At 45.4% G+C, this 26,749-nt stretch overlaps 1 protein-coding gene across 3 annotated transcripts in view; it reads left to right on the plus strand.

The window, feature by feature from the left end:
* The window catches only part of ACSM3 (acyl-CoA synthetase medium chain family member 3), a 599,327-nt gene extending 586,991 nt beyond the window's left edge, over nt 1-12,336 (plus strand). For all 3 annotated transcript variants that reach the window (XM_086940799.1, XM_086940798.1, XM_086940800.1), the window contains exons 13-14: nt 2,679-2,798; nt 11,150-12,336. In XM_086940799.1, the coding sequence (XP_086796925.1) occupies nt 2,679-2,798; nt 11,150-11,245 (216 nt within the window). In that variant the 3' untranslated portion in view covers nt 11,246-12,336. The remainder of the gene's footprint in view (nt 1-2,678; nt 2,799-11,149) is intronic.
* The last annotated feature ends 14,413 nt before the right edge of the window (nt 12,337-26,749 follow it).

Raw genomic sequence — 26,749 nt, forward strand, 5'->3', positions numbered from 1 at the left:
TCACTGTTGGTTGGAGTTCTCCCTGCGTGCTTTCAGCCTGTTTCACTGTGCAGAATTCCTCTTCTGATAGTCTTTTTTGCAGGCTGAGCTCCACCGCAAAGGCATCCACCCTGCCTCTGAGGTCTTGTAGAATCTCTGCAATGGCAGGCAGGATTTGACCCAGCTTGGTGTTCGTGGGAACCAGTTTTGCGGCAGTGTGCGGCTCCCCAGTGTTCTTGGGATCTTGTCTTCCGATGCCCGAGCATTTCGCAGGTTGGCGTCACCCCATTTTTATGCTTTTCCTGAGCTGCCCATAACATGTGGTAGACTTATGGGGGGAGGGTCACTGTGTGGGGCTGCACGTCGTCCCACCGTGCCTCTGGGCTTAGTGCTTTTTCCATTCGCCAGGTGGTACAAGCAGTCCAGGCCGCTGGGATGCAAGGATTCCGCGGATACATTAGGGGTGTCTTGTTCCCATTCGCTATGGCACAGTTCAAGGAAAGTAGTAGGCCTCTGAGGTTGCTCTAGGATCACCTAAGCGAGTAACAAATCTCTCAGGTGAGCTGTATGAGCGGTCAGGTGGCGCCTCCAGCAGTGTTCCAGGCTCTCAGTGGGCTTGAGGGGGTTACCTCATATGGACAAACCGCCACCCCCATTTTTTCCACTGTTCTGATACAGACCCGCCTCACCCCACTGCTCCAGTTAGTGGTGCCAGCAATGTCAGCGCTGTGGCATGAGCAGTCCTCAGTGTTTTGGGAGGAGAGATTCCTTAAGGTTACTGCTAGTTAGTTCCCATGGATCTTTCATACATCATAGTCCAGTGTCTCAGAACAGGGCCTGATCCAGTGACAAGCTGACAACTGGTCCACAAAAAGTTCCCCTCTCTCCCTGCAGGCCATGTACACCTTCTCTGCCAATCGCTGCTTCCCAGTGTTAGGTCTCATCTGTTGGCTCTGAAAAGTGTACGAGCCCCAACTCATGCGGCCCCACCCCTCAGGGGATCTCTGTTGCAGAAGACATCACCCCTCTAGAGGCCTAACCCAACCCCCGTAATGTCTGGACCCCCCACTCACCTCCACCAGTCTACCAATGGATTGGACTATCATATGCTTATGTTAGAGCATAGTGGAGCTGTCAACTTAACTATAAGGTCAGATACCAGCAAGACAGTCTGAGGCTTTCGTCATTCTAAAGGTCGACTAAAGGAGAACGATTAAGGTTAATTTGAGTAATAAAGTAGAAACAATCAACTCAGAAACCCCATATGTATGTTCCTTAAATTTTCACAAGCATAATATCCAGTGTTTCCACGCCCTGTTGGCATATCCACGAGTAGAGATACAGTGCAGGTCCCTTCTATATTTTGAAATTTTGTGAAGGTCTACTATGCTATCCGTTGAGGTTTGGTTTGGAGTAAATTATTAAAGCCAGAATACCCCATCACTTTGATGTCCATCCTAAGGAAACTCCTCAAGCATCATTATACCCATAAAATCAGGTGTGGGGCAAGGACCTGTATTGGCTCCCACCTTTTTAAATATTATTTTAATCAATATGGCCCCTGTTCAAGATTCGGTACATAACTCCCTCTGCAAACAGAAATGGTGCTTCACTATATGCAAAAGATGTAGTAATGTGTCATAAGACCCAGTTGGACTTCAGCTGGCACATAATTCCCTTGGGAGATATGGATAAGAATCATCTAAACTATTAATTTAGAAAGAAACCCAAATCATGTTTTTTTTTGGGCAAAAAAGTAGGAGAAGATGATGCATTGATGCATAGTGGATATGTGAAATCAGAGTACAGTAGCTAAAGGATATTCCATAATGATAATTTTTACAGTAAGCAAAGTAGCATATCTCTGTGTTCATTGAAAAAAGCCTTTAAAACTAAAGCGATTCCCATTCTGACATGGTTCCGAGCTAGAAATTCCAAGGTTCCTTCAGCTGTAGGATAAATTGGCAACCAGGGCTGGGGGATGTTTATTACCTGTTAGATTAAATACAGCAATTGAAATTGGATCTGGTTGGCTTTGTTACTTACAGTGAGTCTGCTTCCTTGGAAGCAGAATGTATATAGAAATCTGGTTCATTACTGATTGGCCAACCTGGAGAAGGTTAAGGAAACACAACACACTAGGTCAAAAGCAGCAGATTGTGCTGCGATGGCTCAATTTCCATATCTTGTATTATGGGGGCCCTTTGTTAATTAAGGTGTTTTTCAGTAAGAATGAGGGAGCTGCTGCTTTTCCAGATCATTGGTGCCTGGCAAATGTGCCTAAGAAGTTCAGATTGTGCCCCTTTTGCCAACTAAAAATTGAATCATTTGAACACATCACGTGCTGCCGTTTCAAGCACTGACTATCAAAACGCAGCATTAAGCGGTTGTCAATGTAGTGTGAAGACAATGGATTTCTTCAAATATTTTATGAGCTGCGAGTCAAGAGATCTGTGTTTAATATGAAATTCAGCAGGTGTTCCACCCAGGGTTTTTCTTCCCAAGTCAACATGAACAAGCGCCATTGAGCTGACCCATGGTCTTATGGGTGTCAACTTGTAATGGCTAATGTTGTACAACATGCACTGCTATGAAATGCACTTGTCTTTGCAGTGTAGCGTTTACATATTTTAATGCTTCCAATTTAATTTTTTACTTCATAGGCTGCAATTACTAATGTTGTCTTCCTGCCATTTCAGATTGTCAAAGCCTTTGTTGTTTTGTTACCTGCCTACCAGTCACATGAGCCAGAAGAACTCATAAAAGAGTTGCAAGAGTATGTGAAGAAAGTTACTGCTCCATACAAATATCCGAGGAAGGCAAGTGAGGGTCATTAATTCGATTTCTTGATCAGACGTATTTTAATATTTAAAGAAGTACGCGCTTCGCAGCATGTCAAGCCAAAGAGTCCAGAATGAGAGGTGGACGAGGTGTGGCGCAGCGGCCAGGGTGCCCGACGCCAAACCACAGGGTTCACGGTTCGATCCCCGGCTCCGGCAGCAGATTAGCCCAGCACCATGTGACTCTGGGCAATGGCTTGCTTAATCTTCCAGAGGGCCTCCACTTCCGGGACACCTCAGTTGGAGGTAGCTGTGCGCTTTACAAATGCTGGCATTTTTTGTTGTTTTTTTAGTAGCAGTGGATTGGTGGAGACTCTAGTTCTTAGATAAAGACAATAGGCTAATATGAACCAGCACCGGCAAAGCCAATAAGTCTCACACATGAGAGCTTTCGGCTTCATCAATGCTTTGTAGACATGCAGTACATCAGAGCAGCTGTTGTGCAGTATGGTTAAAACCAATTTAAGAAACGCTATGACATGACCATCTCTACTGCATTGGGGAGGGCAGGAGAAAGGGGTGCAGGTGTGGGGAAAGGGCAGGCGAGAAAGGATGGGGCAGCACACAGACAAGAGAAGTGTAAGTGGGAAGGGCTGTTAAAAAAAAAAAATCCAATCAAAATTTCAATTACATCATAATATAAAAATATAAATTATGCATTCATTCAGAATTTACACAATAAAAGAAATTACATTACATATATATATATATGCGTATACATATAATACACATACCAGCGAATATTGCATTTGGTTTAAAATGCCTTTGCGTTTTCGAAATATGAAAGTTTATATGTTAATACAATCCTGGGCCTTGATTTGAGCTTTGTCAACAACGTCAAATCAAACTAGATTTTGAATGACTTGAGGCTTCTACTATAATTCCTTCTCACTCTCCATGCTCACTAAATTTGTCACCGCAATGTGCGCATATAAAGGAGTGCTCTAGGCACAAAGCAGTAAGACTTTGTTCCAAAAGAAAACATAGAAATAAAAAAATTGTTTTAACTACTTTGTCCTCCAAAAGGTGTGAATCGGCAAAAAATAGGAAATGTGTCACTGTTTAGTTAGATAATTGGTTAAAACAATAACTGTCCTCATTTAACCCCTTCAGTGCTCATGACGGCTCCCGGCCAACATGAGTCACAGTAGGCGTGTGCTCATGACGGCCGGGAGTCGTCCGAACGTTACTGCTCCACCCACGCGGTATAAATTCCCCACCTGTGTAGGGGAAGTAATCAGTGGGCTGAGTTCGGACGGCTCCTAGCCCTCATGAGCACACGCCCACAGTGATTTATGACGCCACGCCCAGCCCCGCCCCCGCGGAATTTGCCCCGCAGCAAAGGGCTTACATCACAGGCCAGTAATTGTTATAGGAAGCAGTGGAAAGCATAGCCATCAGAAATGCAGATACAAAGTTCAGAGCTCTAATGGATTAGATAAATTACAGTACTGCTCATAATCCACAAAGGACTTAGTTTCCAAATACAGGGTCCAACGAGGATTAGTGGGGTCCTCAATAAATATATTTAGTAGTATACAATTACTGTAAAAGGTCGTCGCATTAAAGCTAAAGATTCCGGTGTGGTCCCATATTTGATTGACGTTTTCATCAAATGAAGTCTGCACATGCTTGAATCACAAGATGGCAAGAAATACACGTTGTTCAATTATCTGGTTTCCCCCATAGGAAGGACAGAATCATTCTAAGGACAAGAACTTCACCCAAAGACTTAGCTGTGGCCGGTGCAAAATGTTCCCAGGAAAGGCAATGTATGGAGATCAATTGATAACAAGCACTGGCGTTGCCAATAGGTCTTGCAGTAGGAAAGTTGGAGCTATTACAATTGCAAATAATGCCTTTTATTTTTGTTTTCATTTTAAAAACATAAAGGGCTTTGTCATTTACAAAACCAATAGCTCCAACTTTCCTACTGCAAGGCCTATTGTGCACTGCACAGTGTGGGTGAAAGTGGCACTGCGTGGGTGTGAGTGGCGTTGCACGGGTGAGTGGCGTTGCGTGGTTGAGTGGCGTTGCGTGGGTGAGTGGCGTTGCGTGGTTGAGTGGCGTTGCGTGGGTGAGTGGCGTTGCGTGGGTGAGTGGCGTTGCGTGGGTGAGTGGCGTTGCGTGTGTGAGTGGCGTTGCGTGGGTGAGTGGCGTTGCATGGGTGAGTGTGGCGTTGCGTGTGTGAGAGTGGGCTTGCGTGGGTGTGAGTGGCGTTGTGTGTCTGAGAGTGGCGCTGCGTGGGTGAGTGGCGTTGCGTGTGTGAGTGGCGTTGCGTGTGTTAGTGGCGTTGCGTGTGTGAGTGGCGTTGCGTGTGTGAGTGGCGTTGCGTGTGTGAGTGGCGTAGCGTGGTTGAGTGGCGCTGCGTGTGTGAGTGGCGCTGCGTGTGTGAGTGGCGCTGCGTGTGTGAGTGGCGTTGCGTGTGTGAGTGGCGTTGCGTGTGTGAGTGGCGTTGCGTGTGTGAGTGGCGTTGCATGTGTGAGTGGCGTTGCATGTGTGAGTGGCGTTGCATGTGTGCGTGTGTGAGTGGCGTTGCATGTGTGAGTGTGTGAGTGGCGTTGCGTGTGTGAGTGGCGTTGCGTGTGTGAGTGGCGTTGCGTGTGTGAGTGGCGTTGCGTGTTTGTGTGGCGTTGCGTGGTTGAGTGGCGCTGCGTGTGTGAGTGGCGCTGCGTGTGTGAGTGGCGCTGCGTGTGCGAGTGGCGCTTCGTGTGTGAGTGGCGTTGCGTGTGTGAGTGGCGTTGCGTGTGTGAGTGACGTTGCATGTGTGAGTGGCGTTGCATGTGTGAGTGGCGTTGCATGTGTGAGTGGCGTTGCATGTGTGCGTGTGTGAGTGGCGTTGCATGTGTGAGTGGCGTTGCATGTGTGAGTGGCGTTGCGTGTGTGAGTGGCGTTGCGTGTGTGAGTGGCGTTGCGTGTGTGAGTTGCGTGGTTGAGTGGCGTTGCATGGTTGAGTGGCGTTGCGTGGTTGAGTGGCGTTGCGTGGTTGAGTGGCGTTGCATGTGTGAGTGGCGTTGCATGTGTGAGTGGCGTTGCATGTGTGAGTGGCGTTGCATGTGCAGTAGTTTCTAGCTTTGTGCGCTAAAGCTTTGTGCCTATATGGGGCCTTGATGTCCAATTGGACCGGAAATTGGCAGGCTGCATGTGCTTATCTGCCATTAAATACTCATTTCTGTAAATCCCCTTGGGACGAGATACTATTGCCCAGTAAGTGCCCCGCTATCAGGATAAGTGGCTGCCCCCTGGGGTTGGGCTGAGGCCCTTCCTTCTCCTTTTGTCACAGCACAGCTAGAGAGTGCGCTGTGAAGAGCTGAGAATGGGGCATTGCTGCTGTGCTTTATTGCAGCCATATAACTGTCTCCGAAAGCAAGAGGTGACGGACCAACACGGGGTGGGGGGAAGGGAGAGGTAGAATGAGATGAGCGGACGTTGTTCGAAAAACATTGAAGAGTCGTGGTTTCCTCTGAAGGCACCGGGGCACATGTTCAATGCTGAGTGGAAGGAGGGAGCACAAGGAGCGAGGAGAGAAGAGGGAGGGAGGGGGTCACGGGGAGCTATGGGGAATGCTATGCTGACATTTTTAACACCACAGACACGCATATAAAAAAGCCATTAACAAAAATAAGCTGTGTTTTAGGAAGGAAGAAGGCTGTTTGTGAGGGTGCACGTGTGATTGTGTAGTGTGGGCTTGCATGTGTGTTTGGTATGGAAATGCAATGTATGCATATGAGACTGCATGTATGAATGTGCATGTTTATAGAAATGTGAGTGCGTGTCTATTTGCATGTATGTAATTATTTAGGCACCTGTGCTCATGCATGAGCCTGTGCCTTGATGTGCGCATTCCCACGCATGTGAGTATTATTGAAGGTCTGTTTGCGTACAAATATGTGGTGTACCTTTGTACAAGATTATCCTTGTTAATTTTCATACCGTCAAATTGCATATTAAACTATCTGAAGGTTCTTCTCTATTGGCCCCGGGATAATGTTATTCTTTATAACACCATTCTGACAAGCAACCTGCTGATTGTGCGTGCAAGATATTGGGGAAATCCGAGCGGCATAACCAAAGAAGGGGCTCCCGCAAGAAACATAATGAAGTCAGACTGCCATTGGAATTTCTTATTTTGCAGAAACAATGCCCTAAATCTGCTGCTTATTTCTGCAATACAAAGATGCACATCCCAGTGGTGCGTGCGCGCGCACACACAAAATGTTTAAAATGCCATGCAATGCCACATTTCCATTAGTGAACTGCGGGCCTTCTTAAAAGGAAAGAAGAGACCCGGTGGGGGGGAGGGACGAGGGGGAAGATGACAGAATGAGAGATAGGGAGCTAATGAAACAAGCATTGGCGGTCCCTTTCAAGTGAAAGCGGGATGTAATTAGGGGGGAGGAGAAGTGAGGCCGAGACGCTGGGGAAGCAACAGATGCCTGTCGGAGTGCATTTTGGTGTGAAGGGCTGGTAAGGCTAGGACTGAGTCAGTTACTTATAAAATAGTTTGATGCTTATGGATTACGAATTATAGCCAAGAAGCCAGTGTTAGGCTGTATGTTATGTTTTTTTTTTAAAGATTGTTAAACATGGGTTAGATGTTAAAGGAAGACTGGTGGTGGATAGGTTTGGTTGTGGCAAGATAGTCATACCTGGTGCAGCAGCAGAAGTGGGCTATTTGTGTAAATGAACCAAGTCAAAAACGCTCTGCTGAGATTAACAGAGATTGTGTGAAATCACCTATGCACACTGGTGATAGAAGTTTGAAGTAAACTGGAAATCAAAGCGGCCCAATTAACCACTTAATTTGGAGAAAGTACACAGAGAGAGAAGGCAGGCGTTGGAGAGGGAGGGGGTGGGCTGCCCATATGGAGAGGGGGCTGGGCTGCCTCTGATGATCTAATGCGAGTCAAGGAAGGCAGGCGCTGGAGAGGGAGGGGGTGGGCAACTCGAACAACCATATGGCTGGGAGAAGCTGTGTGAGGGAGGCTGCGCTGGCTGGGCTCGTTCACGAGAGGCTTGTGGTCACATGCACTGTGAAGAAACTGCAGTCGAAACTGCAGTGGTTTGACTACTCGATCGAGCACTTGAATTCTCGCCATTTTCCAATGGAAAAGGCGAGACCTAAAAATCAACATTAATGCCCCTGAAAAATCCCACCAGCATCTATTTCACCACAGTTCACTGCATTATTTTTGGGAAGCGAACATATTATACTTATAGAGCTCTCACAACTCTTCATGTACAGAATTACAAATATCTTTATTTCATATTTCTAATGAAAGCATATAAGACATTTCGTACGTGTGTCAACTAAGCCTTCTTTTTTTGTTCCAAATTCCTCATAAAATACATTCAGTTTAATATTCACATAGCTCAATTGAATTGTCTGAATATGCATAGTTTATGAAGCCTGTCAGATTAATCTGCTTTCCATATTTTTTTTTTTTATTTAGTAGACACAAAAACAACCAAAACCCGTCATCACTATTGATCAAGCAGGATACCACAACATTATAGCAGTTAAACTCCCTGGTTTTACCCCTCTAACCCTAAAGCCCCCCCTCACAGACTAAGGGTATGCGTCACCCGTGTTTTTTATCCTGGTAAAGCAAGAGATCAGTCACACAGGCCCTACATGTCAGCAGGCTGGATTATGGAAATGCAGTTTTTGTTGGCATGCCAGACTACCTCTTCAAACGTCTGCAAGTGATACAAAATGCAGCAGCCAAACTGGTGTGCAATAAGGGCAGATACAGCTCAGCAACTGATTGCTCGAGGCAACTTCACTGGCTGCCCATGCGTCAACGAGCTAGATTTAAGCTTTAAGGCCATGCACACAGGGCACTCCATTATACTGGCCCTAGGCTTCATCGGAATAGAATAAAATTCTACACCCCTTCCAGGTGCCTCAGGGCACGCCTTCAGGCGCTAGCTGAGACTAACCGGATTAGAAAGAGAAGGGCTGGTGGACGTACCTTTTTGTACCGCGCAGCTTTGCACTGGAACAAGCTTTGTCTGGAACTATTGCCTGATCGAGGATTACACGGCGTTCAGGAAGAATCTTAAAACCCACTTGTTCCCCAAGGACGGATGACACTGACCCCAACAGCCCTAGCCCCAATTACCACCCTCCTGCTACATTAGCACTGTGATATCCCTATGGATGATTGCTGCGCTTTACAAATAAATAAAACGGTTACTCCAGTCCCACCGGGCCATCGGAGAAGCCACAATAGCTCCCCACAGTCGCCACTTACTGGGGCACCCCCTTCCTTCTTAAACCTGCCACCCTGCACCAGTCCACGCCCATTTGTCACTGCCCCAAACTCTGTGGATCAACCATCCTCCACAAATGCACAACATTGCGCTTAGCCACCACAAACCCCAGGGTGGACTGAAGCCTGTGTACGATATATAATATGAAGACCTAGACCAGAGTTCAGGATAAAATTTAGATGTCAACAGCAGGTGCATTTTGTCAGTAGAATCACACGCTTTTTCAGGACTAGAGCATAAACCACTGGAAAACCTTTTAATAATCAAAAACTATAAACAAAGGGGAGAAAGAAAAGAAGAACAGAAACAAACTATAACACATGGAATACCTGTTGAACTTTAGTTATAATCCGGAACGAATCACACTACCTAGAATATGGCAGCAAATATTTACAGAACATATCTCTGTTCATGCGCATCCTTTACAGTGACTTGAATTGGACTGCTGGGAAGATGGATTTGAATACTAGGAAATCACACCGGTAGTGAGATGAAATAAATAATGAAAAGTTACTTGAAAGATCAAATTCAATGAAAGGGTACAAAGAACTGTATTAAAAGAAGAAAAGGGAGAAATAACTAACAGGAGTGAATGAGGGAAGGAAGTAAAGGCTGTGCCAAATTTATGAAGCACTGGTCACAATCTTTGACCAGTATTTTTGTGACCAGTGTGGAATTTTGCGAACCGATCCATGAACTAATAGGTCAGTTTGCAAATCATATTAGGTCCCAATTCAACCAATCTCATGAATGTTAGTGAGGGAGGTCGCAAATTTCAAACCATTATGATTCAGTGCCATCACAGGGCTCATGGCAGCTGCGATCTGCAGACCACCATGTCTAAGATTGGTTTTAAATAAAGCAATTACCGCATTTATTTTAAATGCAGCCTGTTCTACTTTAGGAAAACTGGATGCATTTAAAAAAAAATAATAATTAAAAGTTTGCGACTTTTTTTTTTAAGAGCAGACAGTGGTTTCACATATTACGTCACTCATGACATATTAAATGACTTCAGAGATGACATAACCAATTAGATTTAAAGCCTTCAAGGTACTATCGGATGTCATAAGCAGTGGATGACGGAGGGCCAAGTTATAGTTAATTCACTAAACTAGAACTGGCCTATTTCAGTTTTGTTTCGATTTTTCAACATTAGTTCGTTTCTCAAGTTAACATGCAACTATAACATCCCATAAGCCTTTGATTTTTCTGTGATATATATATATATATACACATACACACATATATACATATACACTCACACAACTATAACACAAGCACAGGGCGCGGGTGATAAGCATGACAGACACCATCGGGGAGCTGTAGGAAGGTGGTTAAAGAGTGTGAATGTGGGTTTGGATCATTTAGAGAAAAAAAAAAGAGAAGAGGTTTGGTATGCAACATGTAGAACAAAGGGTGGGGAGAATTTGAATAGAGAAACAGCACGGGGGGAGAGACCGAAAACTTAAGTTCTCTTAGTGCAAGCAAGGTCAGTAGTGGAAAGATATACATCAGCCAGTCAAAACATGGAGACACCAAAATACTTCTAGGTGGGGCACATAAATAGAGAGGCAAACCATTGAATCAGGCGCTCTGAATAGAGACAGACAACAATATCATGAGCAATGGTTTGACCCACAGCCCATTCACTATATCTATTTTGACTCAATAGGCCTGGTCAACAAAGCAACAGCTGTTTGCATCCATGACCTAACCCGGCCAGCTTAACGATAGGGCAGCAGCAGCAACTCCGCTTACTATTATAATATTTGTTGTATTCTCATTGATAAAGGACAGAATGTATTGCAAGTGTATATTTCGAACCATGTACAACTATTAGAGAGCATTCAAACTGCATGTGTAACTATAGTCTTTTAGTTAAAGATAAAATATGGACTTTCTACATTTGTTGGAGAACATTTGACCGTTCAGAGAGGACTTTCAATGAATTGGCTTTGAAAACTAATATTTACTCAGCACAATGCAATTTAACACTAAAGATCAGAGTTTGAAGCTGTAGCGCAAACTAAATTTTGTTCTTGAACTGGCAGGTGGAGTTTGTTCCAGAACTGCCGAAAACAGTCAGCGGGAAAATCAGAAGGAACGACCTGCGAAACAAGGAGTGGGGAAAAGCATCAAATGACTGAATTCAGAGATTTTATTGTTTGTTTATTTTACTCGTATGAATTCATTAATCCAAATTACTTTTTTTCAAAAGGTTTCTGTTACATAATATACAACATATTTCTTATAGGTTTTTTTTTTAAACTCAACATTTTATATGTATTTTTATTAAAAATAAGAATTTTAACTAGAACATGAAGTGAAGGTTGTGAACACTACTGCAAAATCAACATGCATTAGATAACGTTTTGTATTGGCATACTGTAAATACATGTGGATCAGCTATTGGTTGCTTGCAAGTGCCCTGTACTTAGTGCTAAATTCCAAGACTCCCAAATCAGTTTTAAATCATATAATACTGACAAACATATTTGTATTCTTTTAAAATGTCTTCAAGTCAATCCATTTATGCTCATTTATGAGGGCCTGGAAAATGTGCTTAGTCTTAGTGGAGTACATTGCAGATATATCTGTGTTGGTCAACATGTGGACTGTTCGATGACATTTCTTCTAGCAAGTGTTATGTTTGAATAAAAAGAAAGTTTTTAAAAAATGGGGAATATATAGGAAAAACGTGAACCAAATAAATACCTGTCTTTTCCACTTAAATTGCACTCCTTCTTCGACTCTGATAGAGGGCCCCGGCATCACTGCCAGACAGCATATAGACATTACTGGCCCATTAATTCCACAAATCGTTCAAGATGGATCTCTGCCTAAGAGAAGGCACCATGACCACTTTTCAAAACAATGAGCAGATCAAGAAAAGTTTTAAATGTTTACAAACCTTCCAGGCTTGAAACTCTAAAGGTTGTGATAGGTCTTTGCAATCTCATGGACTCCCTTACATGACAGTTGTGCAGTGCACCTGTGCCATCTGCAACATCACCTGAAGGAATCTGTTACTCCAAAAGCATATGCTGTAAATGATCTCTGCAGTTAATGATGAACTCGTCATTGTAAGACTGAATGTCCCTAGGATCATAAAATACATTAAATCTGAAAAATGACCAAATGAAATAAATGAGGGTGTGAACAATCAAGATTTTAATAGATTGACAGGATTATGGATTGTAATGACATAACTTGAAAAAATAAAATTGTATGTACTCAATGCGGACTGATTCAGAGTCAAATCCTCTGTTAAATTATGTTACATTTATCAACTACCTTTGTATATTTCTAATAGTTGTTCAGCTCGAAAATGTACATAAACATTTTGCACATCTTTTTTTAAGTACTATTCATAAAAAACAGCACACCAGTTAAATAAACTTCATACCCTTCTGTATATATCAATTAATCTATCAGATAGCAAATATGCAGGCATACACACTCAACTATTTACAGGTATCATGTACACCTATCAAATGTTCTATCATGAAGATTTTGCCCCATTCATTTACTCACTCAGTTTGTTCATTTAATTAGACTACCAGCCAATACAATTCCCAGTGTGGTTGCCGGCTTATCCTATGTAGGAAGTTACAGTCACTATGACACATGTATCCTGTTGCTTTCTTGGAGTCCTCATCTCCAGTGTAGGTGCTGGAGCTGCTCTTCAAACCACAACAATGCACCTTTTCGCTAGAGTCAGGCCCAATCTTATCAACTTCATTACTTTTTTCAGTTTTCTTTTGCTTGGTAGAATTCCCAGCATACGTAGTTTCAGGATCAGTATTACCAGTCTTACACCAGTTTTGAGATGCCCCACTATGCACTGCAGGAGTCCTGAATTTTATTACATTCCCTTCCTGCAATTTCAGAGGTACCATCTGTAATTTACATTTTGGTTATTGTTCACTGTTGTGAGAACTTGCCTTCTGCATGGCTTGTGGAGATATGCATACTTTGTGCTTTTGTACTGCGTGGTTTAGAATTTTGCATTTCTTTGGATTGAGCTACAAAAGTTAAATACCCCTAATTGTTCCATTTGGTCTTCCAGATCTTTTGGCCTGCTTGCGTGGCAGTTTTCCTCCAATTCTTTTTATTCAGTATCAACAAAATGCTATCCATGCATGATATGCTATTGTAACACTTTTAAGCCCTCTCTCAGGACAAGTATTGATGGGTTAATTGCTTGCAATTCAGTACGTGCAGATGTACAAGGACTAGGCGTCCTTTCCATTGTACCATATTCATTGTTCTTGCATATTGATGAATCTGTTTAAATGTGTTATTCAGGACAATATATTTAGCTGATTTGGGCATATCCAATCCTGCAAGGATTGTGGCACTGGGTCCACCCACCCCTCAGGGAGCCATGGCATGAAAAATAGAGATTTAACAGTATATTACTGTTGTTTAAAATCAGGCACTTTCATCCTGTCCTAAAGCAATCTCGGGGTTTTAATGTGATTCATTGTCTCCAGTTTCCTCACAGCAACTGCTGTTAAGTAGCTATTCAGGCATTGAAAGGGTATCTTAGGGTTGGCACTCACGTGATGTAATATGCACGTTTTTTTTTTCTCCTTGGTTTTCCTCATATACCATTATTGATAGTCTTGATGGGAGACTGGCTACCTCTCAGTGATTGGTCATCCTGATCCAGCCCTGATATCGTGGACCAATAACAGAGTAATAAGCCTGATCCCTCAAGTGGCCACTGCTTTCCCAGTCCACTCCATTTCACACCGTAGTTGGGCCCCGTGTTACTTTGATGGCAATGAGAACCGACAGGGCTCCAGATAAATCATAGGAATACCATTCATCTGTCTTGCCAGGCCACAAGGGCCGCCCAGATTTTTACATAGCTTGTGGGATCACTTGTCATGTCAGATTTACTTGTAGTAATAATATGCTTTAGACAGTTGGAAAAAGTAGGGGGAGTTGGATCCTTCCAGGCTCTACATATCTCCCGCCTTGCAAGAAGCATAACATAAAAAATAAATCTCGTGGAAGGTTCATTTATGTTGTATTAGAACCCAACCCAGAGAAGATAGTTTTTGTGGTGATTTCCAGGGGTACTTGAAGGACATCTTCCAAAAAGTCCTGACACTTGACCCAACAATCTTTTATCTCTGGGCAGTCAGCGAACATATGTGTATAGTCAGCAGCTGGGTGCCTACATCTCGGGCAATGGTAGTCGAAGTTGGAAAATTTAGCAAGTTTTTTGGGGGTTATATAGGCCCTGTACATGGTATAAAGATGATTTCTTTTTAAAGTGGCAGGCTTAACCACCGCCTGCAAGATGGTAAAAGAATCAATCCATAGATCTTTAACATTTCCACTGTTCAGGTTTACGACGTTGGCCCAGAGTTTTTGGAGTTTAAGTTCCGTAACGCTCTCAGTGTCTAATAAAGCTGAATACCAGTGTGAAATTTGTTTTTTCCACCTGCCACTCCAGTTACTAGATCAAACTTTGAGTTGGGATTGTAGGAGTTCCGAGATCTGGTCGACCACCATCCGGACTGCTGGTAATATTTGAATCTGGTAAGTGTTCCCCCAGTCAAATTGGAGAGAGCCTCCCAACTTAAAAGCTGAACGCCTTCCTGAAGATCTCCCCAATGTTCTAACCCTGCCAACCTCAGGGGCCTAGACAGTTGATCATCCAGACAGGTCAGTGTCCCAGATGAATCTCAGATCGCGTCCTGTGCTCCATTGTATGGTATGTCTAGCCTTTTCCTGATGTATACCCAGTTTCTTAGTGCTGCCCCCAGATCTTAAGTCTCACTTTTAAAAAAAAAATGTGGGTCTCTGAATTTAAAGAGGAAGAAATCTTGTCCCGCTGGAACGTCTTGCAATAATGCTTTAAAGAGTATTGCTAGGGAGGATAGATCTATTTTGTTGGCCAATAGTCTGAAGTTTTTGAAATGAAATGCGTGGCAATATACAAATAAATCTGGAAAAGCAAGGCCTCCTGTTTTTAGACTTCTCCTAAGCTTTTTCCAGGAGATTCTTGGAGATTTTGAATTCCAGATGAAAGATCCTAATTTCCCTTGTAATTTAATAATTGCTGGTGTGTTAAAAGATAGAGGGATAGAGTTAAATAAAAACGTTATTTTAGGGAGAATGATCATCTTGATTAGGTTCACTCTCCCAAAGATATTTAAAGGAAGGGATGACCATCTCTGCAGTAGGGCGCAGACGTCCTTTGAAACTCGGTCTAGTTTGATTTTCGTTATTTCCTCAATCTTTTTGGCCAAGTGCACCCCCAGATATCTCATTCTAGACTTTGCTCCTAATGTCCCTACTTCTTGGTTCCACTCCATGATCTCAGTTTTGTCTTTACTAATAGTGTATCCTGAGATCTCTCCAAAGGCTTCAGATGTTTCTATTAATCTTGGCAGGGCTTCAGCTGAATTTGAGGTAAACATGAGCAAGTCATCCGCGTATAACGCAAATTTTAATTCCAAGTTGGAGATTTTAAAGGGCTTGATTAATGGGTCAGACTTAAGCAAACAAACAAAAGGCTCTATGTATAAATTAAAGAAAAGAGGCGACAGAGGACAGCCCAGTCTGGTTCCGCGTGCAATGGGTATCCAATCTGTAAGAGACCCATTGATTAGGATTTTTACGCATGGGGAACTATAAAGAGACTTTATGGCTGCTATAAACATGTTTGGGAATCCAAAAACCGCCAGTGCTTTCCACAGATATAACCAATCTACTTGGTCAAATGCCTTTGCGGCATCGACTGCTACCAGGGTCAGGGGGAGCTTCCTGTCAATAGCAACATCTATTGCAGCAATGGCTTGAAATGTTAGCTCATTGAGTTGTCTATCTGGAATGAAACCCCTCTGATCATAATGGACAATAGTTTTTACTACTCTGGCCAGTCTAGCCGCCAACACCCCCGCAAATACCTTATAATCTGAATTCAATAATGAGATCGGTCTGTACGACTATTTTTGATGGGTCTTTGTTTGGCTACAGAATTAAAGTAACAGTGGCTTCTGACCAAGAAATTGGGGCCTGCGCCCCATACTGGAGAACTTCGTTAAACAGTGATGTCAAAAAGGATATTATTTGGTCTAAGACTATCCTGTACAGCTCCACAGGGAGCCAATCTGAGCCAGCGGCTTTCCCTTTGGTCATTTTCATAATCTGAATTCTCACCTTGCCTTCTCGGATAACAGAAGTAAGAAAAGTTCTATCATCCTCAGATAGATTCGGGAGCTGTATCCTGCTCAACCAACCTTTCACACTCTGTGTGGAGTTACAGGTGTTAGCTTTATATAGATCTTGCATGAAAGATTTAGGCCCACATGCATCAAGCATTTTTGGAGTCGCAAACGGTGCGATTCCTTAAAATCGGCCGTTTGCGAATCCAAAAATGCTTTTTGGAATGCATCAAGCATTTTTAGAAATCGCAACATTTTTGCGATTATCCAGTATTTGGGTGTCTTTCATAGATTCACATGCCTGAATCCTTCCCCGTCGCCGAGACGGGAGCCTCCGGTACATAAAAAAGTAATGTCCTATAGACATACATAGAGAAAATAGGCCTAAGGGCTTCCCCTTAGCAGCCTTTCGTCGTCCTGATGTAAAAAGGACCAAACTCTCACCGTTAGCCAATCGGCTCCGACCTCCCTCTAGAACCTTCCTGGGAGGAGCCTCAGTCCCTCAGATTTTCTACCGCACGTTGTGCTAGGGAGTCTCCAGCCTGAGCTCTCCTCAGGTTTCCTTCGAAATCATCTAACTTTCTTTGAAAGTGCTTCTTCGATCTCAAATCTTCAATAGACTGCTCCACTACACTGTTTCTCACAGTGCGTGTTCCCTTCACTGCCTTATTCCATGTCGGAATCGCAGAAAAAGGCCTCTTCCATGTCGGAATCGCACAAGAAAGCCCTTTTCAAGGCCTGCTCCTCATGTGGAAAGAAACGAATTCATGCGGATGATAAGCACGATCTGTGCTTGTATTGCCTGTACCCTGACCACGTCTCTGACAAATGCAGGGTGTATAGAGCCTTCCCTAAAAAGACTGTGAAGGATAGAGAAGCTCGCCTTCTCGCTTGGCTCGACAGGCTTAAGGACAGAGACACTCTGGAATCTTCAGAAGGCAGTGTTTCCATGTCCTCGAAAGTCTCTAAAAAGAGGCCCAGGGTGCAATCCCCTGGCCATACAGACACTCCTCCTAAGAAGGCACACAAGAAGTCTTCAGAGGCGAGATCTACGACGTCCTCAGTGTCTGGTCGAGACGATAAAACTTTCAAAAAGCCTGCTACGTCTACCACAAGACATGCCCAGAGGACTACCTCGGTCACGACCATCGTGTCGACAACGTCGGCGTTGTCGCCCTCGGCGGCGGCAACCACGACTACATCCTCGTCCTCAGGTAGACCTGTTTCCTCTATCATTCAACTGAGGACATCGTCGAAGATGACGACCTTGCCGACGGAGTCACCGCCGACAAAGTTAACGTTGACGAGCCCACCGTCGTCAAAATCGCTACCGAAGAACCCACCGTCGACAATCAAGACGTCGACGGGAGGCTTGAACACTAAGCCGTCAAAGAAGGAGTTGACGCAGAAGACGCAGGTTTCCACGGCCGTGTCGACGAAGGCTCCGACGCCGGGGCTGCAGTCGACGAGTGCATCGACGACGACATCATAGACGTCGAAATAGTCACCCACGGTAAAGGTGCCGTCGACTACCTCGGTCAGGTCATCGTGGACGACAGAAGCCCCGAACGCGGGCGAATCGTCAACGGACGCGGCGCTGTCGGCGCCATGGAAGAAATCCAAGCTAGTCGAGGTGTCGGCCCTCTCGTTGCCACCGTCAACGGCCCCCTCCACCTTGGCAGGATTGCAGTCCACGTCTGGCAAAACCACCAGGGTGCAGATTACCCCGGAATCAACGTCTCCGAGCAGAGTGGAAAAGCAGCCACCTCAGGACATCTTGCAAAGTGAGGAGTCGGAAGCGGAAGACCAGCCGGGTCCCGCTACCTCTATCTCGGACCTTAACGTCAAATGCCAAAGTACTGATGAAGAGCAGGAGGAGTTCACTTATCAGGAACACTCCGTCCACACTAGTGTCCGCACGGAGGTCACCCCGATGATATGCCTGCTGGCGACCCTTGTCAATGACCTGCGGTACCTAGTACAAGATTACAAACAACGCTTCCCGGATGCGGACAGTGGGATTCAGACACCTGTCACACGTGCCCCGGCGTCCGCCCCGACTCACCCTTCCAACCAAAGCAGCCGCGAGCAGGCCCGGCCTCAGGTGGTGAGACCCCGTGACAAGATACAACCTCAGGCGGAGGAATCCTCAGAAGAGGAGGAGGAAGAGGAAGAATTAGAGGAAGGTGAGGTCCAAGACGTCCACTCGGACCAGCATGACGAAGATGAATATGTGGCGTCCTCCCCCGCTTCGTCGTCTCTGGCTTCGCCGCACCCACGCCTAGCGGACTCGGTGCCGGCGGACATTGGCGGCTTCCACAAACTAGTGGACAGGGCGGCTAAGAGGTTTCACATGGTCGTGGAATCGACTGAAACGGAATGCTTCTTGCACGACTTCAAAGAGCACAGCCAAAAGTCTGCTAAATCTATTCCGGTTATTGAATTTCTTTGGGACCAGGGCAAAAAATTGATGCTCACGCCCGCTTCTGTGCCCGCGGTGGTGCCACGCCTGGACAAGAAATATAAAGCCCCACTTACGGCGGCGGCTTGCCTAAACGGCCACCCTAAACCGGATTCCGTCGTGACTCAGGCGGCACAGAAACACTCCCGCAACCCATCCTCCCCGCTGTCCGCGCCTCCTGACAAGGAAGGCAGGAAACTGGACACGATTGGAAAGAGGTTCACGACTACGTCAGCCATGACAAAGGTGGCAAACTCCATCGCCCTGCTGGGGCGCTACAATCGCCAACTATGGGAGGACATTGCCCCTTACGTACAAGAACTGCCCGACGCGGTCCAGCGCGAGGTCAAGGCTCTCCTCGTGGAAGGTCAGAATTCCGCTGCAGAAATTATAGACTGTGCTATAGATGCAGCCATGACTGGGTTCCGTCAGCTCGCTGGGGCCGCGGTTCTCCGCCGTCAGGGCTGGCTAAAAGCTACGTCTTTCCGCCAGGAAGTTCAATCGAAGGTGCTGGACATGCCCTTCGACGGCCAGCATCTGTTTGGTGAAAAAATCGATGAGGCAATGCAGGCAATAAAGAAGGATACCGATACCGCCAGGGCACTAGGCACCCTGCAGTCACGACACCAGTCCTTTCGAGGCGTCCGCTCCAGAGGTCAGTCCTCCTATAGGGGTTCCTACCAGAACAGGTCCTCTTACTCGTACAATAACAGAAACCAGTTCCAGCACAAGCAGCAGCAGGGTAGACAATCTTCCTATGGCAGATCTACCTTCAGAGGCAAAAATACCAAGAAGGGCGCTGGCGGACGCCAGTGACCGATTACTCCAGCCAGTCCCACCACCGTCTCCATCCTTTCAAATTGGAGGAAAACTGACCCATTTCCTCACCAATTGGCACCAAATTACCATGGACAAGTGGGTCCTGCAAATGATACGATTTGGACATTCTCTCGAATTCACAAACATCCCCCCCAATACGCCTCCCCTGAGACGGGCGCACAAACACCTACGCCTCCTTCTCCAGGAACTGTCCGTCATGCTACGCAAAGGAGCGATCGAAAGGGTTCCAGCATCCTTGAAAGGGACGGGATTTTACTCCCACTTCTTCCTGGTGCGACAGAAGGAAGACAAGTGGAGACCCATCTTGGACCTCCGGGCGCTCAACACCTTCCTACGGAGCCAATCATTCAGGATGGTGACACTCCAGGAAATTCTGGGCGCGCTGGAAAAGGGAGATTTCATGACTTCCCTGGACCTCCAGGACGCATACTACCACATCCCCATCCTCAAGCGTCACAGAAAGTTCCTGAGGTTCGAGGTGGCAGGCAGCCATTATCAGTTCAAGGTCCTACCATTCGGCCTCAAATCCGCGCCCCGGATCTTCGCGAAGTGCCTTGCACCGGTGGCGGCCTTTCAACGTCGGCTGGGTCACCAAGTCTTCCCCTACCTCGACGACTGGCTGGTAAAGGCACCCTCACCCGAAGGCGCAGCCGAGTCCTCCAACGCCTGCACCACTCTTTTTCAGAGACTGGGATTGACCCTAAATCTCAAAAAATCATGCACTACTCCGACTAGACAGATTACCTTCCTTGGGGCTACCTTGGATACGGAGTGCGAAAGGGCCTTCCCCTCAAAGGAAAGGACGGACAAGATACTGTCCCTGGCCATGGCTGTGGCAGCAAAGACACACCTCAAAGTCCAGACTTACACCCCCCTACTCGGAATGATGTCTTCCTGCATACTGCTCATCCCTCACTGCAGGCTCAGGATGCGCCCATTGCAGGAAGCTCTCACAAGACAATGGACTCAAAGTACTGGCTCGTTCGACGACACGGTACGGATAACGCCAGGCATTTCCAAAGGTCTGCAGTGGTGGAGACGTCGAAACAATCTTACGACTGGCCTGCCGTTTCTCCTCCCGCCGGCCCCTCTAGTAATCACGACGGACGCCTCCCTGGAGGGCTGGGGCGCGGTCCTCCAGGACCTTCAGATCAGCGGCAAATGGGAGGATCAGGAGAAACAGCTCCATATAAATCTTTTGGAGCTGAGGGCGGTATATCTTGCTCTACAAGCCTTCCTGCCACGCATCCAGAATTCCCCAGTGCTCGTCAAAACAGACAACACCGCGACGATGCACTAACTGAACAAACAAGGGGGAACACGGTCGCCCTCTCTATCACGCGAATCGCAGAAAATCTGGAACTGGTTGGTGCTCCACGGAATCTCGCTCAGGGCGGACTATGTTCCCGGGAAGGACAATACCATCACGGACGCCCTAAGCCGGCAGACGTCCCTCTCCCACGAGTGGGAACTAAACGACGACACTCTGACTCACATCTTCTCTCAGTGGGGTGTCCCCAAAATCGACCTGTTCGCAACCAAAGGGAACGCCAAATGGCCAAGCTACACAAGCTGGCATCCCCAACAGGGGTCACTGGGAAATGCTTTTTCCATAGGCTGGTTCAGCGTGTTTGCATACGCTTTTCCTCCGTTTCCGATGATCCCAAGACTCCTCCGGAAGATGAAAGCGGAGCCTTGCACCCTGATCCTGATTGCTCCGTTCTGGCCGAGACAACACTGGTTCTCGGATCTGCTTCGCCTCTCCATCAGACCTCCGATTCACCTGAAGAAACACCAGAACCTCTTGACGATGTCGAATGGACAGGTACAGCACCCGAGCCTCCGCTCGCTCAAGTTATCGGCCTGGCTCCTGAGCACAGAGAGTTCGGCGACCTAGATATCCCGCAGGACTGCAGGGAGGTTCTGGCGAAGGAGAGGGCAGGTAGTACGAACAAAACCTACTCGCTCAAATGGAAAAGGTTCTGCATTTGGTGTTCGGACCAGGGCCTGCGGCCACTTGACGTCACCCCGGAACAGATATTGCCGTACCTCCTGCAATTGGCGCAGTCGGGACTAGCGCATGCATCCATTAATTTTCACCTAGCGGCTATCTCTAGGTTCACTAGAACTTTCTCGGGACCTTCTCTGTGGTCCAGCAGGCTGGTCAAACAATTCCTGAAGGGGCTCTACAGATCCTTTCCGAGGCCTAGGAAAGTCCCTCCAACCTGGCAACTGAATCTGGTACTCAACCAGCTCATGAGACATCCGTTTGAACCCATTCATCGCGCATCCATCAAACACCTCTCTTGGAAAACGGCGCTCTTGCTCGCCCTAACATCGGCCAGGAGAGTTGGCGAGCTACAAGCATTGTCCATTCAGGAACCATATTTGCAATTCAGACAGGACAAGGTGGTGCTCAGACCGAACCCTAAATTTATACCAAAGGTGCCTTCGGACTTTCATCTCAATGAACCAATTGTCCTCAGGTCCTTCTTTGCGAACCCTTCCACGGCGGCGGAAAGGGCGCTGCATTCTTTGGATCTCAAACGATGCCTAAAGTTCTACTTGGATAAAACCAAGGATCTCAGAAAGACTACACAGTTGTTCGTGGCGTACAGTAGCCCAAGAATGGGCATGCCTCTTACGAAACAGAGTATCTCCAGATGGATCTCCTCGGCGATTGCATTCTGCCACGACCAGGCCGGACGGCCTTTGACTGATGGTGTTACTGCTCATTCCACCAGGGCGATGTCCACGTCAGCGGCGCTATTCGCTGGAGTGCCAATCTTGGACATATGCCGGGCGGCGACCTGGAAGTCTCCGCACACTTTCTCCAGACACTACTGCCTGGATATAGAGCTTCAGAAGGATGCGGCAGTGGGCCAGGCGGTGCTGCGCCATCTCTTTCAGTGAGGTGAGCCTTCCTACATCCCACCATCCAGGTATGCACATTCATTGTGATTGTATGTTTCTGCTTCTGCTGTCTTTTACCATGTCGTTGATGATTGTATATTATCTGACATGCCTGCAGAACTGCTTGCTTTGCAAATGTGCATATATATATAATTGCTAGCTACTCTGATTCAGGCATGTGAATCTATGAAAGACACCCAAATACTGGATAAGAAATGTGTTATTTACCTGTAACAGCAGTTATCCAGTATTGGTGTCTTTCATAGATTCACATGCAACCCTCCCGCCTCCCCTGGAAGGACTCACATCCCTCTCTAACGCGGTTACGCCAACCTAGATGGGTGCGTACGAAACTCTGAGGGACTGAGGCTCCTCCCAGGAAGGTTCTAGAGGGAGGTCGGAGCCGATTGGCTAACGGTGAGAGTTTGGTCCTTTTTACATAAGGACGACGAAAGGCTGCTAAGGGGAAGCCCTTAGGCCTATTTTCTCTATGTATGTCTATAGGACATTACTTTTTTATGTACCGGAGGCTCCCGTCTCGGCGACGGGGAATGATTCAGGCATGTGAATCTATGAAAGACACCAATACTGGATAACTGCTGTTACAGGTAAGTAACGCATTTCTTTCTAAAAATGCGATTGCTTTTAAGAAATCGCAAATTTGCGATTTCTTAAAAGCAATGCATGAATTCTTTTGAAATTGCGAATTCGCAATTAGAGGGATAAATTTACCGAGTAGTTGAACTACTCGGTAAATTTGCAAAAAGTGTAATTAACACAGAAAACGCATTTTAAAAGCATTCATGTTACGGACACACATGTCCTTAGGACATGTGTGTGCGCAACATGATGCGAAAAATACATTTCAGGGGTGCAGGGGGGGTTCATTTGAACCCCCCTCACCACCCTTGAAATGCAATCAGGATTTGCGATTTTCAAATTGCGAATTCGCAATTCCCATTCATTCCTATGGGCCTTTTGGCCCATAGGAATGAATGGGAATTGCGAATTCGCAATTTGAAAATCGCATTTTTTATGTGATTCGGTAGAAATAGCGATTTCTACCGAATTGCATAACAATTTAAAAAATAATCATGCATAGGCTTTTGCGATTTCTAAATTGCGAATCGCTATTTATCGCAATTTAGAAATCGCAAAAGCCGAGATTGATGCATGTGGGCCTTAGCCTCTTCCCTGATTTGATCGTCGTCATAGGTAATTTCGCCTGAGCCAGAAAGAGATAGGCTATTGATCTGATTTCTGGTCTTATCTGCTCGGGCTTTCCATGCGAGCAGGCGGCCACATTTCTCTCCATATGTAAAATTCTGAAGCTTGCTGGCATCCCATCTATCTTTTAAGACATTGTCTATGCTAGCTTGATGCTCTGCCCGCAGACCGTCCAGCTCTTTTTGCAGGCGGAGTTTAGTATCGGACTGGTCTACTGATGCCTTCTGAAGCTCCTGTTCTTTCAATTTGAGCTTCAGGAGACTCTCTTCTTTCTTTTCCCTCAGCTGTTTGTTTCTTCTAATCATCAGGGTACTCAAAGAACCTCTAATAAAGGCCTTAAATGCCTCCCATATCATCTGTTGGCTCGTTCAGTCTTTATTGTGCCTATAGAACTCCTCTATTTGTATCACAAAGTCCAACCTCACCCCCTGTTGGAGTAACAGGGCTCTGTCTAGAGTCCACCTCCTCTGCTGTTCCTTCTGTTTAAGGAGAATTACGAGTTCTACAGTCGAGTGATCGGACAGTATAGCCGGGATATATTAAATATGTTCTACCGCCGAAAAGAGCAATTTATCTAAAAGAAAGAAGTCGATTCTGGAATGATGTCCATATCTTCGACTATAAAAGGAATAATCCTTTTTACACTGTTTTTAGCCCTCCAGATATCCATGAGGTTAAGATCTTTGATATTATTGAGCTCCATTCGGGATCTTTGAGGGGGTGTAAATCTGACCCTGGACGTACGATCCAATTTTTCATCAAAAATCAGATTGAAATCGCCCCCTAATATTATAGGACCAGGGTTCTCCACTAGGCTAGCTTTCAGCTTCCTAAGAGATCCCGGAGCATCTTGGTTAGGCCCATAATAAACTGCGCAAGTAAAAGGGAGTATGACCCCGCGTTAATGACACCACCAGCCATCTTCCGGAATGATCTGTCTCGGACTTAACCAGCCTAATCCCAACATTTGCTCTAATCACAATTGCCACTCCCCTTGTACTGCCACTTTGATCTGAACAGAGGATATTTTGAACCCACCTACGTTTGCCGAAAGCTAACTTACACTCTCGCATTTCTAGGTGGGTCTCCTCAAGAAGGTAAACATGGGCTCCAGAATTATATAAATATTCGTTCACCCTCTGCATCTTTCTTCTGTGCCTCAAGCCATTCACATTCCAACTAATAATTTTAATTTTACAAGTCATATTGGCCATGTCAACCTTTCCTCGGATAGACCATTGCTCAGCCCCCATTCAAAAGCTCTATTTCTCTTCATTAGTATATGAGGAATTTTTTCCCTGCCACCCCACTAACTGCCCACCTCCCATGAGGAACCCCCCCATACCTACTTTGGCGATCTTGTCGCCTATTGGGGGGCCTCCGGTGTGTGATCAGGGTCTCCCCCCTTCTGTAAGGAGAGTAGGAAACTGAATATAATCTCTAGTGCTTATATATAAAAAAAAAATTCATTGTGTTTCTCCCTTCTCTTATAAGCCCTTTTTTCCCCCTTTTTTTATTTCCTAAAACGTTTTTATATATATATATATATATATATATATATATATATATATATATATAAATAAAAAAAAATATATATATATATATATATAAATAAAAATATATTTTTTTATCCCTTCCCCTTTCTGTGCCCAAAGACGATAAGTACTAGAAAGAAAAACAACATCCTTATCATTCATGACTTTAGTCCTTCATTAATTCTACAATAAATTTCCCTTAACAGAGTCAAAAGTGTATCAGTATGAAAGCCTTAAGGAAAGGTACTCTACTGGGAACTCTCTCTCTCATTAGAACGAGAAAGGTATCAACTTCTTGAGGTGATAAAAAATGATGTGTTTTGTTTTTCCAAACTACTTTTAAGAATGCTGGAAATTTCATCTGGACCTGTGCGTGATGTAATAGGCAAGTTATTCTTTTTACTAGAACTATCTTGCTCAGAGCAATACTGCTCATTAGGGGCATTGGAATCTTCAGCCATGCTGTGACCAATTTCTCAATGTTTCCAAGCAGCCTGTCTACATTTTATGAGTACACTTACAACACTCTATCCTATTCTTATCGCCAAGTACATAATGGGTGTACGTGATGAGGGTACTTAACGGAGACACCCACTCCATGCTTAGAATATAATCTTCATAGGATTCAGCTGGAATCCAGACCCACCTCATTTAAAGTAGTTTAAAGAGCTCACTGGTTTCTGCAGATATAAAAGGACATTGCTGGCAAACATCAATAAAACGTGCTGTGCTAACAATTTCCAATTAATGCTTCTAACCACAGATTTCTCACCATGTGTATATTATCCAGTATTATGGGTATCTTTCATAGATTCACATGCCTGAATCATTCCCCGTCGTCGGGGTGGGAGTCCCCGGTATATAAAGAAAGTAATGTCATAAAGACATATACATAACAATAGGCCAGAGACCTCACATTAGTAACATATCCATGTCCTTTTGTAAAAAGGACTAAACTTTGGGCAGGAGCCAATCAGATCTCACCACCCTCTAGAACCTTTCTGGAAGGAGCCCTAGTCCCTCAGATTTTCTACTGCACGTCGTGCTAAGGGAGTCTCCTCAGAGCTCTGCTCAGTTTCTTTATATTTCTGGATTTATTTCCACATTTTGGTCTCAGAACTTTATTCCTGTGAGGAATCTTCTGCTTAGCCATGGCTGATACTCCAAAGAAGGGACTTTTCAGACCTTGTGACTCTTGTGGCAAAAAGAGGCTTCATGTGGATGGCAGGCATGAGGACTGCCTTTACTGTCTATATCCTGACCATTCAGCAAAGGATTGTAAAATCTGCCGTACTTTTTCGACCAAAACTCTCAAGGATAGAGAGGGCAGACTGCTGATATGGCTCCAGAGACTTAAGGACAAAGATCAACCAGTCTCTTCAGGTGAGAGTGAGTGTTCCATGGGGAGTGTACACTCTACTCCTAAAAGGCCTAGAACTTCATCCCCAGGACCATCTGTACAGCCTCCTCAAAAGAAGACGCCCAAGT

The sequence above is a fragment of the Lissotriton vulgaris genome, chromosome 10, assembly GCF_964263255.1.
Source record: "Lissotriton vulgaris chromosome 10, aLisVul1.2, whole genome shotgun sequence".
In the NCBI taxonomy this organism is placed as follows: Eukaryota; Metazoa; Chordata; class Amphibia; order Caudata; family Salamandridae; genus Lissotriton; species Lissotriton vulgaris.